The sequence below is a fragment of the Abramis brama genome (assembly GCF_963993115.1).
Source record: "Abramis brama genome assembly, chromosome: 18".
NCBI lineage: Eukaryota > Metazoa > Chordata > Actinopteri > Cypriniformes > Leuciscidae > Abramis > Abramis brama.
The window spans coordinates 1,675,197-1,689,416 of record NC_139980.1 but is presented as its reverse complement, the minus strand read 5'-3'; the positions used below and the strand labels follow the sequence as shown (position 1 = coordinate 1,689,416).

General features: G+C 39.3%; 1 protein-coding gene across 1 annotated transcript in view; it reads left to right on the top strand.

Annotated features, from left to right (window-relative positions):
- Positions 1-14,220, top strand: part of lama2 (laminin, alpha 2) — a 208,220-nt gene that overhangs the window by 123,708 nt on the left and 70,292 nt on the right. The window contains exons 20-24 of the mRNA XM_084091619.1: positions 3,215-3,321; positions 3,989-4,249; positions 6,940-7,117; positions 9,091-9,227; positions 14,134-14,220. The exon at positions 14,134-14,220 is cut by the window's right edge and continues 150 nt beyond it. Of these exons, the coding sequence (XP_083947745.1) occupies positions 3,215-3,321; positions 3,989-4,249; positions 6,940-7,117; positions 9,091-9,227; positions 14,134-14,220 (770 nt within the window). The remainder of the gene's footprint in view (positions 1-3,214; positions 3,322-3,988; positions 4,250-6,939; positions 7,118-9,090; positions 9,228-14,133) is intronic.

The window sequence follows — 14,220 nt, the reverse complement described above, 5'->3', positions numbered from 1 at the left end:
TGAATGGGGAGACTGTCAACATCAAATGTAATGGATGTAACTTAGCGGCATATTGTTTTCCTCTGTATTGTGACGTACATCAGAGTGAAACGGATTATTGAGAAAAAATTGAGGGCAGGAACTATGCATCGGTTGTTGATTAGATGTCGAAATGTGGGTTTGGCACTCAAAAATGAACATGAGGCCAGGGTTAAAGAGGACCACGTGATTGGAGAATCCCTGCGCATGTCAGTTTGTCATTTCACCGAAAGATCCAGTTATGACACATAATCCACCAATCAGAGAAGTCTCTGTTATCATGATCGTAGTCATAGACAATTACATTTTTGTTTTTATGAAAATGCATTTGAATGGCTTGTTATTTTTCAAGAAAAAAAAAATGTTTGACCTATATAATTCAATAATATTTTATATTATTAGGTTAAGATAACCTGTGAAATATACTTTAAAAGTGCAAATGAAATTGCAAGGAGTAAAAAGTTAAATTTTAGCATTGTAAATGTTATTGAGTACAGGATTCAGTTTCAATAGAAGTACATATTCAGCAAAATAATACTCAGGTATAGGAAGTAACCTCAATTACTGAAATATTACTTAACATTTGTATACACACTCAAATTGCTTATAGATAAATGTATATTAATGTAGGGTGGCGTATGTTAAGCACTCTATAAAGCAGGATGTTTTGCTTCCTTTCTTTAAACGCCATATTTGGCTGTCACTTTAAAAGTTGTTAATGTGTCAATTTTTGTCGAAATTAAATTGTGTACTTCCAGACAGCCTGTATGGCAGATGTGTGTGTGTGTGTGTGTGAGAGAGAGAGAGAGGTGAGCTGATCCAGTATCAAGCTCAGGCCGTCTAGCCTCAAGGACAATACACACCGATCCCCCTCCAACAGGCCTCGCGCAGCACCATCTGTGCTCAGAAAGTGTGTGTGCATTACATTGAAACGCAATCTGTCCTCCTGCAGCCCACGGTCACACACACTTGATTGTTTTGCACACACACTGCGCTGATTAGCATGCAAAGGGGTCATGGGATATTGAATAATCTCACTGGTTTTTAATTTCAGCTGTTACTGTATATACGCTGGAGGCAGGTTCAGAAGATATTCCCATGGCTGCACATGAAACGTGACCATGAAACAGTTTTCAACTCTTGATGTGTTCCTACAGACATTAGCAGTGCTTAGTTCATTTCATACGGTTATAATATTGCAAATCATGTTCATATCGTGTGGTTCAAATTAAACGATGGGATTCAAAATCTAATTTAAACCTGTTAACAAACAGAACGTTTTAGGATTTTTAATGTTTTCATTTGTAATGTGAAAAATTGTATAAACAATGTTGAGATATTCTCAATTATTATTGAATTTTTACATAAATTGATGTACTGATAAAAATAAGCTTTTGACTGAAATTTTAATATTAAACTAGAAAAATGCTAAATAGAAGCTTTTCACTACTATATATTGTACAAAAGTCATATTTGAAATTTGCAGCAAGCTTTAGCATCTCCTAAAATGTAGAAAGCAGTGATGCAGTTTCTGACATCAGGTCTGTACTCGTTCTCAGACTCGGTTTATATTTAATGAAAGAAAATAGGACTGACTTTATTTCTGTTGGGAATAACGTCTTGTGAAGAGCAGAACAATGCAGAGAGAGCGCAGCGCTCAATGGGGAAGCTGAAGGAGTTTTGTTTGACTGACCTACATTGAAAACGCTCGTGCTACTTCACATTTTTGTGGAAACTATGATGCATTTTATTTTTTAGGATTCTTTGATGAACAGAAAGTCAAAAGAACAGCATTTATTTGAAAAAGAAGTCTTTTGTAACACTTTTTTTGTGTGTGTCACCGCTTTGACCAACTGAATAGGTCAATGCTGAATAAAATAATTAATTTATCTTTTTTTAATCTTGCTTACTCCACACTTTTGAAAAGTAGTGTGTGGAGGTTTCCACAAAAATATGAAGCAGTTTCTTGAGCAGCAAATAAAAATACTTTAAAATTATATTAGAGTGATTTCTGAAGGATCATGTGACACTGACGACTGGAGTAATGATGCTGAAAATTCAGCTTTGATCACATTTTACTATTTATTCACATTTTAAACTGTAATTATATTTCACAATTTTTACTGTATTTTGATCAAATAAATGCAGCCTTGGTCAGCAGGAGACCTTTAAAAATATGAAAAACCAATGAGAACCATATTCCAATCTTTTGACTGTTAGTATATATTGAATATGAAGGCAATCAAAACAAAACATAACCTACTGACAACTGTTACCTCATTCTGCTGTTCAGCTGTTTATGTTAAATCGATTATTCTGTTTCAAGACAGATCAATCATGTTCTGCACTGCAATTTTTAAAAATTTAAAGTCCCCCTGTAGTCAATAATTGTATCCCTTAAAACTTATCTTTTTGATCACCAAAATGGCATATTTGAACGTTTTTTTCCTTTAAAAAATGAGACAAAAAATGTCTTCATGTCTTAAAATAGCTTGAATGTAACTCGACACCCTTGCCTCATTTAGTATACGTGGTTCTATGAATATGCAAATGAGCCCCGCCTCCACTCACTCACTCAGCTCAGAGATCCACTGGTTGACGATCACACGTTGATCTGATTGGTTACAAGGTAGTTTGTGACGTCAGAAACACCAGCGATTTCAAAGCGTGTTTTTGAGACTGTCTTTGGTTCACTGCAGTTTTAAGGAGAAAATACTCAGCAATGGAGTCGACTTATGAATTTACACATGGTTTGTCTTAAAGCACATTAAAAACACCACATACACATATAAACAACATTAAAAGCTGGATTTCACCACAGGGGGACTTTAATAGGTGTGTCCCAATTTGCATAATTATGCACTATTCTATGATCTTTTGTAGTATAATAGTGCAAATAGTTTGTTCACACTGAAAATTCCCAAAAGAAGAAGTCCACTTTAAATACCTGGATGATGCAATTAATTAACCGTAAAAAACAAGTGTGGAATGTTGGACGCCTTAATTACATAGCGAAGGGGGAGGGGCTTCACACTCCAATGTTGAATTACAAAATAACCACATAAAATTCATACTCTACACAGTTGAGTATTAGTATAAGTATATAATTGCATAATGTATAGTGTGTCATTTGGGACACAACTTAAGTCTTTCAGTTTAATGCTCCAGCTCTGTTTGTCTGTCTCTGTCTGTGCAGCGTGTCAGTGTCACAGGAACGGGTCGGTGTCGGAGGTGTGCCATCAGGAGACCGGTCAGTGCCAGTGTCGACAGGATGTGTTCGGACGCCAGTGTGAGGAGTGTCTGGTGGGTAAACAACACCGAATGCTGTCATTAGCCGTGTTTCCATTACAGATTTGTGCAAAACTTTTGTGATATTTTCTAAATGTCGATAAAAAACTATTGCAAAATGACGGCATTTCCAGTAACCGATGTTATGCGACTAAAACGTCCGCACTACCCATTATTTTTAATTGAAGGAGACGTATACGTGCTATACAAGCGTTAATGACAAGGAAAGCCCTTATACTTGAGAGCGGCACATATGAGCTGTTTCTGTTTCTCCCTCAGATCTCCATATCTTGATCAATTATGGCATTTCTTTGTTGATCAGAATCCAGTATTCCCATGATATTTATTTTCTTTTATGAGTTTAATGAAGAACTCTGTCTCGTCTTCTGTCCAAACATACCATACCGCGTCATCTTTAAACAATGATCAACTTTCATGTACGTCAGGTGACCTGTAAATGTGCAAAAACTGCTTCCATTGCGATATATGGGAGTTTTTGCGAAATTGACGTGTTTCCATTGGCCGTATTTGCAATTTGCGCAATTTGAAGGGTAATGGAAACGCGGCTATTGTTAGTGGCACATTTCTTTTTCACTGCGCCAGTACGAGTAAATCCCTTATTAGATCTACAGCAGACACAGTCTTTCATGCCTCTTCATCACCCGTGTGTGTGTGTGTTCAGCCGAACTGTTGGTGGGATGGCGAGTCTCAGTTGTGTAGGCCGTGTCAGTGCAGCGCTCGGGGCTCGGTGTCCCAGCGCTGCGACTCTGAGGGCAGGTGCATCTGTCGGGCTGGGCACGTGGGCCGCAGGTGTGACCTCATACGCCCGGCTCACACCCGCAGGGAGACCCGGAGACCCGTGCAACAGGTTCCCATCCAACACATCCAGAGATGGGAAAGCAGAGGGGGCTGCCCTCGAGGGGCCTACCGCCCCGGCACAGGGGTAAACGCACGGCATGATGGGTGCACAGGCTCTGTGTGTGTGTGTGTGTGTGCATGTGTGTGACTTTCTGTGAGGAACAACATCTAATATCTACCATCCAACCACCCAATCAATTCCAAATGGACAAAATCAAGCCCCGCCCACATTTGTTCTTGTTCCTGAAGCCGTTTCACTCGGATATACGGCACAATAAGGAAGAAAAGATCAGCGCAACTTCCATTTCATGATGACTTTAAAGATTGCATTGCGTTTATATTTTTAGAATGTTCCTGAAGGCGCACTTACAATGTTTTAGGGGGAAAAATGGCCATTTTCACCCCTGATTTAATCCCTCTGATTTAAACACGTCGTTTAAGGGCAACTTCCCATTGCTTTGATTGGGTAGCATTTTTGCTTATGAAATAACTATTATGGTCAAGAAAGTTTTGAGTTCTATATTTATAGTCAAATGACCTGTTTACACCTGGTGTTAAGATGTGTTTTGGTCGATCGGATCACAAGTAGACGATGGAGACACATTCCCGTTTACACCTGGTGTTTTAATCCGTCTCTTTTGTCCTCTTTCACCCACTTCTGTCCTGATTTCTTCAAAGGGAGGGTCTATGGGTGAGTAAATGTATGTTTTTTTCAGATCTTTCGATCTAATGGACAAAATAAGCTCGGGCAATTTACATATGAACGCGCCCGGAAACGACGGAAAAACATGGAGATCATCAGCTTTAGTTTCTGCTGTGAGTGTGTGTTAGAAATCAGGAATGGAGAGAGAACATTGTGCTAGATTTTCGTCTTCAACCCAAACTAGGGTCTTCAGCCGACAAAGTTTAAATCCCCTCAGACTAGTGTACTTCCCATAATGTTTATGTATTAAATCAGCATGTGGAGGGTATATACGGTCTTTTGAACACATTCGACCACATATGAGTGTTTACACTACAAAAGCAATCCGGTCAAATGTGTTTTCAACTCCCCCTGGAAGAGGTCAAAAGTGGACAAGCTCAAAGTGTTTCAGACCCCGTTTACACATGTATTTAGCGTCGTTCACTTCACTTGTGATCCGATCGACCAAAACGCTTCTTATTACCAGGTGTGAGCAGAGCCTTATATGTCAAAAGTTTAATTTCTCAATTCACAAGCTCTTGAATTGAAGTTCTGTACTGGTGTTCATGTGCTCACACATCTAGCCTTCTCCAGACTCACCAACATCATGAGAGGAAGAACAAATTCACATGCAACCCTGTTTACATGAGAAACTTTTCTGCATGCTTAAGTACACAACTTCTGTGCAGTTCATAGCGAATGAGACCCAATGCATGTTCACATAACTCAAAAAAAGGCAGAAGGATGGAACATAATGTGCACAGTTTGCTTTGGCTTTTAATTATACATTTACATGTAACATTAGTTAAGTAGTGCTTAAGGGAGTTAATCGGTTTGCGCGGGCAGAAAGCACATGCCACTGTGCTTTTTTTCAGTTTTAGTCTTTTCTTAATCTTTAAAAAGGCACAGATATGAGTTCTCTTGGAGGAGAGTTTTGTCACTTTGGCTCACAGCTTTGCATGATGGTGTGTGTGTGTGTGTGTGTGTGTCTCTATATATTTGGCATCCGTGGGGTGGCACTGACAGCGTGTGCCAGGACCAGTTGTCATTGGTTGCCACGGTGACCGCGCACCTGTTCCTAGCAGACAGATGGCTGTCAATCACCCCAGAGCAATGGCTTCACATCCACATGCTGTGTGCAGATTTAGCAGCAAGCCATAATAATCTTTGATCATTAAAATTAAATTGTTGGTGGTTTACCTCTCAAAATGTCTTTACCGTCTTGATACAGTCTTTAAAGTGAGTTGTAGAAGAGTGTCAGACATTGGTTTGGTGTGTATTATCTGCATGTGTGTTCAGTGCTGTGATCTGTGCTGAGTTTATGAGGCTCTCTGAGACACTAATGGAGGTTGCTTATAAATGCACAAGATATTGTACTGTTTGTACGACTGTAAGACACATTCCACAAGTATAGGTACAAAATTGAGCTTTATGCTCTTAATGAAATCCTCCCCCTTATTTAATAAACCATTAAATAAATGTAGAAAAACATTTGTTGATTTATTTATTTAATGTTGGGGATTGAATTGAATCCAGTGTTTGTTTTGTGGTTACCAAATAGTTCATTTAATTCGGTGGAAAAACTGAGAAAAAAGATGCAAATGATACAACCTGAGTTCTCTGATGTATCTTAAACACTGTACATTTTTAAGTACAATCAACTTGGATGTTTAAAGTTGTATAACTTGTGTATCGGATCTTGTATACGGTAACTTAAAAATAATTGAAAATTGCTTAATTTGATGAGTTAAAGCAATTTAAAAACATGTGTTGTTATAACTTTTATAACTTTTATACTTGTCGTATAATTTTTTTACAGTGAATAGTTCTCTCAAAGTATACAGTAAATGAGCTGTCATTGCTTTTTTAAAACTATTTGTACCTTATTTGTGGAAAGTGTCACAATGCTTAAAGCCTTATTTCAACATTCTTCTCTCTCTCTCTCTGTCTGTCTCCCCCCCCCCCCCCCCCCCCTCTCTCTCTCTCTCTCTCTCTCTCTCTCTCTCTCTCTCTGTCTGTCTGTCTGTCTCCCCCCCCCCCCCCTCTCTCTCTCTCTCTCTCTCTCTCTCTCTCTCTTCTGGATGGTCTCTCAGTCGGGGTTTCACATGCAGGGCTCTCAGGGCTGCGTCCCATGCCACTGCAATTCATTCGGATCCAAGTCGTTTGACTGTGACGAGAGCGGTCAGTGTCGCTGTCAGCCTGGCGTGACGGGACAGAAGTGTGACCGCTGCGCTCCAGGACACTTCAGCTTCCAGGAGGGCGGCTGCACACGTAAGAAGTCGAAGCTCTGAAATAGAGAGGTCTAATTCAGTCCTGGGGCCTCATTTATAAAACTGTGCGTAGGATCCTTACTAAAAGTGTACGTGCGCCCGAAAGCCAAAAATGGTGTACGCAAAAAAATATTCAGACTTATAAAAGCGTTCGTACGCCAGAACCTGCGCAGAATTTACTTTATAAATCCCAGTCAGCGGAAGATTGTGCGTACATGCGTCTCCTCCCCGAAATAACCATATATGGAGCTTACAACGCCTAGTTTTACTATGCAGATCCTCATCTGCATATCATTTGCATATAATTATTCATCCACGTGATAACGTTTAACGGTACAAGTACAAGACACGTGACATTATATTAATAAAAATCAAGTAGTTGCCTATCCTTGCCTTGTTTTTGAATACATAAATCAAATAGTGTAAAATACATTTCAGAGAAAGTTTTTTTTTTCACTCATCTTTCCCACTGGCCGAATTGTATTTTTAATTGATTTCTATTTTTAATGGAAACGGATAGACCTTGTGCATTATTTGCATGAAACTATTTTCTCAGACAATCTGGTATTATCATGATAAGCAATTATCTCTGTGGTTAAAACATTAAAACACAGCACGCTACAGGAAAAGTGTTCATAAGCATCGCATCCACAACAAATATTTCTATTGATTGAATATAAAAAAATCAACAGGCCTTTTTCAGGGCCTGTTTTGTGCGTACGCCACGTTTATAAATGAGGCCCCTGATCCAGATGTGCGTTTAGATGCATGCTAGAGCATTATTACGGTAATTCCAGAAGATAGAAAAAAACACAAATGAGATCTCATTAAAGGTACAGTTCACTCAAGAATTCAAATTCTGTTCAGTATTAATTCCCCCCCTTGTCATTTCTATGGAGCACCGAAGGGACATGGTGCTGGGAAAAAATGAGATGGGAGGAAAAATAGTATGTCAATGCTTTTGCGTTCTCTCGCCATTTTTTTTTTTTGCGTTCCCCTGAGCTTTCGCTCGCTCGTTTCTCGGCGGAACACAAAACATTTGCAAGAGAACACTAAAGCATTGACAAATAAGTTTTCCTCCATCTCCAATTAGTATAAAAATACAAAAGTAAACATGCCAGATTATAGCATCTGTAGTCTCAATAAACTGTTGCATAAACCGCTATTAAGACGGTTTATAAAAAAATTTTAAGTCGGTTACATAAAAACGTAGATTGGTCTAATAATACTAAAAGTAAGACTGATTACCCCTAACTAACTGCTAGTTGGCCATACTCGTTCTTAAGACACAGTTTTAACATAATGGCTATGTTTATGCATCTGGCATCTGATTTACCAAACTGTGCAATCTAAAGTGTCAAAATGAAAGCAAATGTTTCTCGTCCAATAATGTGAGCTACTATCCACATTCATTGCTTTCTGTTTTAAAAGACCATTAATATTCAGTAATATTATTATTAACTGCACTGACAGGATGAGAGCGAAATCTGAGCTGAACTGATCTGGATAATGACACTAACTTTGCAACATCAGCATTGAACATGAATCATTGAACTGAACTGAGCTGTCTTTTTAGAGCTTTTTTACAGCTGAAACTTGAGATTGTTTCATTATTGATGAATTTTTCAAAGATAAAGCGCTATAGAAATAAAGGTGACTTGACTGTATGAGATAAAGCTGAGACTGTAAATGAAACACAACAGACACATTCAGACACGTTCGACCGTTCAGATTTCAGACAATGCCTTGTAAATTCCAGCTCAGTTCCTGAATGTGGTTGTCAACGAGCCTGACCTCTACGCGCTACAGTTTTCATCTGGGGTGTTTATATCATCTCCTTCCAGTCGGAGCGTCTTCTGTCACGCTCTCTCACTGATATCACGACAGCAGAGAGGAGATCCGGCGCTGACATTTAAACAGGTGCTCAGCTGCGCTCCGCAATTAACCTGCTCTCTGTTTCTGTCTGTCTCGCAGCGTGCCAGTGTGCCCATGTGGGAAATAACTGCGACGCTAACACAGGTCAGTGTATCTGTCCGCCCAACACCGTGGGAGAGAGATGTGACAAATGTGCGCCCAACTACTGGGGTCACGACATCAGCAGCGGCTGTAAGGTACGGCTCATCTCTCCTCTCCTCCAGCCGTCACCGCTTCACTGCTGTCTGCTCTTGCTGCGTATATTTATCTTCTGACAAAACATCATTATTATTCATCATGGCATGTCGAGGTGAATCTTTGAGTTAATGCCACAGAGCAGCAGAACATCAGCAAACGGTCTTGATTGTTGCCTTGCAGTTCAATTTCAGCTGAATGCATGGAACGCTTCACAAATCAATACCTTCAAGTACTGAATAATGTACTTGATTTTCTTAATGTACAATGCAAATATAACAATGCATTTTAACTTTGGTTACAATTATTTATAAAACCATATGGGTAACACTTTACTTGAAGGGGTGTGCATAAGACTGACATGACACCTTCATAATCATGACATGACGCATGTCATTAATATGAAGGTTTTATGCATGTTTATGACAACTGTCATTATGTGTCATTCACTCAATTATGACACTTTTAATGCAAATATGACATTGCTTGAGATGTCTTTTTTATGACAACTTGACATTACCAAGACAACATAACCTGTCATAAATATTAACATGACATAGCAGATTCATTATCAAACTTAAAGCTGCCGTCGGCAACATTTGATAATATTCAGTGAAATCGACACTATAATCCGACAGAACAACATAAATAAGGTGGTTTTAGAAAAAAAACCGAGTTTTTAACTCCACCTGGAGCGTGTTATTTGTTTTGCAAAAATCCACCGCTCCGTCTCATCGGGTCCAATCAGCGCAGGGGGTGTGAGATCTGACTGTCAATCACAGGTCGTGCACACGCCACAGATCCCCTCTCCCTCGCGCACGTTACAATATCACATGCACACGACACGCCTGAAGTTCGCCTGAAGATTGCACGAAGCGTGATGGCGGAGAGAAAATCTACTAACAAGCTTCCAATTCCTCGGTTATTGCTATCTATGGGTAGATTAGCCAGGGCAGCCTACCTCCGAGTCCATGGTGTTGATCGATGCTGAAGAGACGGACGCGTTTACAGAAAATCAGGTACACACGCACTGACGAGCACGACCTCGATGGGAGGGTGCTCGCTGGTAGTGGGGGAGGGGCATGAGAGTTGTAAACTAAGTCGACCCAATCTGCCAGACTTGCCGACTGCAGCTTTAAGAAACTACTTAGCTTTATGGGTTAACATTACATTAAACTGTCATATGGTTGGTTTTGACATTGGTTGTCATGACGCCATTATAACTGTCTCATGAATATATTTCTGACCACTTTTTTTTCCAGTGGTACAAATTGAATGTGTCATTTAAAATGTTTTATTAAGTGTTAATACTCTGTCAAGTTAGTTTATAACAGTGTCATGAATACATTTTCTTGACCTCAACTACAGTGGTACAAATTGAATTTGTCATTAAAATGTCATTAAGTGTTAATACTCTGTCAAATTAGTTTATAACAGTGTCATGAATACATTTTCTTGACCTAAACTACAGTGGTACAAATTGAATTTGTCATTAAAATGTCATTAAGTGTTAATACTCTGTCAAATTAGTTTATAACATTGTCATGAATATTTTTCATTTCATAATGTTTTTTTAAGTTGCCTCCAACAGCAGGTCAGATAATAGACACTTTCAAATGTCTTAAAAAAGATGAATAGGTTAGAGAAATACAATCAATCATCCAATATTAATAATTAAAATTGATAAAATTATATTTTATTCCATTTGGAGAGTGTTTTACCCAAAATGAAATGAAAACAGTACAATGGTGGGTTAAGCCATGCAGCGTTTGGTCCATATCACTGCAAAAACAGTTAATAACAGCATCCCACACATTTATATTTTCTTGATATGCTTCTTTACATCATGGATAAGTCTACCTAAGACACCATCATAATGGCGTATACCTAACCAGTGGTGCCACTCTATCATTTTTAGGTGAGTTTTCAATGACTTACAGTGAACCAATTACTTGAGTGACATTCATTTTTGTAGCTATATTTGGAGTCGGCTTTCAAAACATTTGTTGTATTATAAGTCCCAGACCACCCCATTCAGTCCTAAGGTATCCACAATCATGACTGATTGCTGTAAAACTCTTGCGATTCATAAGCAATGTTTACCATTGTTTTCTTCAATGACACATACAACACACAGGTTATCATTACCTCCTTACATAAAGCAATCTCTGGTAAAACTTTGCATCTTACCAAAAGATTGGTAGCCATCAAACTATCTCCTTATGGCAAACAGAGATGGTAAGGCAGAGCTCAGTAGCAGAACAAACCTAACAGGAGCATTTACAGTATAACGAAACCGGGCCCGAAGCGGAGCCTTGAGGTACCCCGCAGGTGATGAGTGCAGAGGAAGAGTAATTCTCAATCTCAGAGGAAAAGTTCTTGCCTTAAGGTAGGAAGAGAAGCAACCTAGGGCAGTGTCGAGAATTGCATTTTATTCACACTGATTTTCTATTGAGTGGGCAGACACTTTTTTTTTTTCTTTATCAGACTGTAAAACCCTTGAATGGATCCTTTATTTTCAAGAATGTTCCGTCACATGCAGTGTGTCAAGCTTATGAACAGTTTCTTTGTGTTTTAGTTTAGCTTTCCCTGTTTCTGTGTGTCTGAGTTCCTATTCCTTGTTTATTTCAATGGTTTCTGAATAATCACACACCTGTTTCTGCTCTAGTTCATTAGTTCTTCCTGTGTATTCATTGTTTGGTGTCGTATTTGGTTGTTTTGTTATATTCCCTGAGTGTTCTATAGGGATCTTTATGAAAGTCTGTTTGTTTTGCTATTTCATCGTTGTGCGCTTTAATACAGCCACAAACTGTTACACAGTGAAAGTGAATGCTAGTGAATATTATGGAAAAAGATCAGATAAACTAGAAAACGTTGTTGCTCTCCAAATGGATAAAAAATTATTTAGCTTCAGGTGTGTAGAGCTAAAAGAGTAATAACAAACAAACAAGAAATTGGCTACTCTTAATAATCCTCCTAATGTCATTACTCAATGGTGGATACCAAACTGTGCAATCAAAATCCCAAAATGAAAGAAAATGTTTCTCAACAAATAATGTGAGCTGCTATCCACTTTAATTGTGTAGTGCTTATGTACTTTCTGTTTTAATTGAAAAACATGAGAAGCTCTAGTTTCTTATATTCGTAATCAAGTTGCTTTCCTCCTGTCCAAGTACAAACTTTAAGTGCAGTATCAAGTCACTTATCGGGATATCCCCGTGACATCAGTCTGCCTACAGGGTCTGGACTGACTTCAAAATACTTCTTAAAAACTGCTATAAGGTAACCTGCGTTTTAAGGACGCTGGATGACCACTCTTCGCATCAAGAAGACTGTTCTTTTCAGTATCTTTTCTATGAAGAGAAGAGATTTGTTTGATTTGTTGATAAACCATTTGTTTATCAACAATTAATATACAACTATCCAAAAAGTTGACATTAGTGGTACCCACATGATATGTACATTTGATGGAAGGTCTTAGACAGTTCATATACAGAGCCTTTGTAAATAACAAAACTGCCATCAATATATCTCTGAAACAAAATAATGTTTTCAAAAAAAGGATTATTTTTGAAAACGTATCTGTCCTCTAAAAAACCCAAATATAAATTTACACATAAATGAGCTTTTTCTTGTTTGTATGTAAATATTATGGATAATATGAATTGAATGTCAAGTCAAGTCAAGTCACCTTTATTTATATAGCGCTTTTTACAATACAGATTGTATCAAAGCAGCTTTACAGTGATAACATGAAAATAATACAACAAAGTTTGTTTCTAGAAGAAAACTGCGTCATCGTCCACCTCAAGTAAGGCAGATCAATAATATTGTTGAATATTAAATGTCCCCAACTAAGCAAGCCAAAAGCCAAGGCAACAGTGGCAAGGAACCAAAACTCCATCAGTGACAGAATGGAGAAAAAACCCTTGGGAGAACCCAGACTCAGTCGCTCAGCTCTCCTCTGGCCATCGAGAGAACAGTGTAAGATTTTGATCCAGGCAGCATTACAGGTCAGAGGTCAGATTGGATCAGAATATTATCCAGTTCATCTGGTTGAAGATCGGAGTCACGCCGTTATGGAGACGAGTTTGTTGAGGATCAGTGCCGATGGCTGTCGTGTCGATGAGGCCGTCACAGGGCTGACTACATCATGCGTTGTGGTCATGTATAGGTGCAGGTCCTCCATCTGATCTGGATACGGCCCGGATCCGGCTGACTACATCATGCGTTGTGGTCATGTATAGGTGCAGGTCCTCCATCTGATCTGGATACGGCCCGGATCCGGCTGACTACATCATGCGTTGTGGTCATGTATAGGTGCAGGTCCTCCATCTGATCTGGATACGGCCCGGATCCGGCTGACTACATCATGCGTTGTGGTCATGTATAGGTGCAGGTCCTCCATCTGATCTGGATACGGCCCGGATCCGGCTGACTACATCATGCGTTGTGGTCATGTATAGGTGCAGGTCCTCCATCTGATCTGGATACGGCCCGGATCCGGCTGACTACATCATGCGTTGTGGTCATGTATAGGTGCAGGTCCTCCATCTGATCTGGATACGGCCCGGATCCGGCTGATTACAGTAAACCTTGGAATAAGCAGAAAGACTAACATTAGCGTAGATGCTATTCTTATGATGTAATGAGTACATCGGGTGTTATAGGAAGTGTTCCCGGTTCCGGCTGACCTAATTCATGCAGCCTAATAATCATTTAACTGATTTGAATAATGGAAATGTATAATGTTCTATATGAATGCCAGGTAAAAGAGATGCATTTTTAGGTCTAGATGGTCTAGATTTAAACTGACAGAGTGTGTCTGCTTCCCGGACAATGTTAGGAAGACTGTTCCAGAGTAGGATTGAATATAATGTGTGTGTTTTTTCCTGTATTTCTCTGCAGGCGTGCGGCTGTAACGCGCTGGGGTCCGTGGCTCAGCAGTGTAACGTGAACACGGGCTGCTGCATGTGCCGAGAGCAGTTCAGGGGC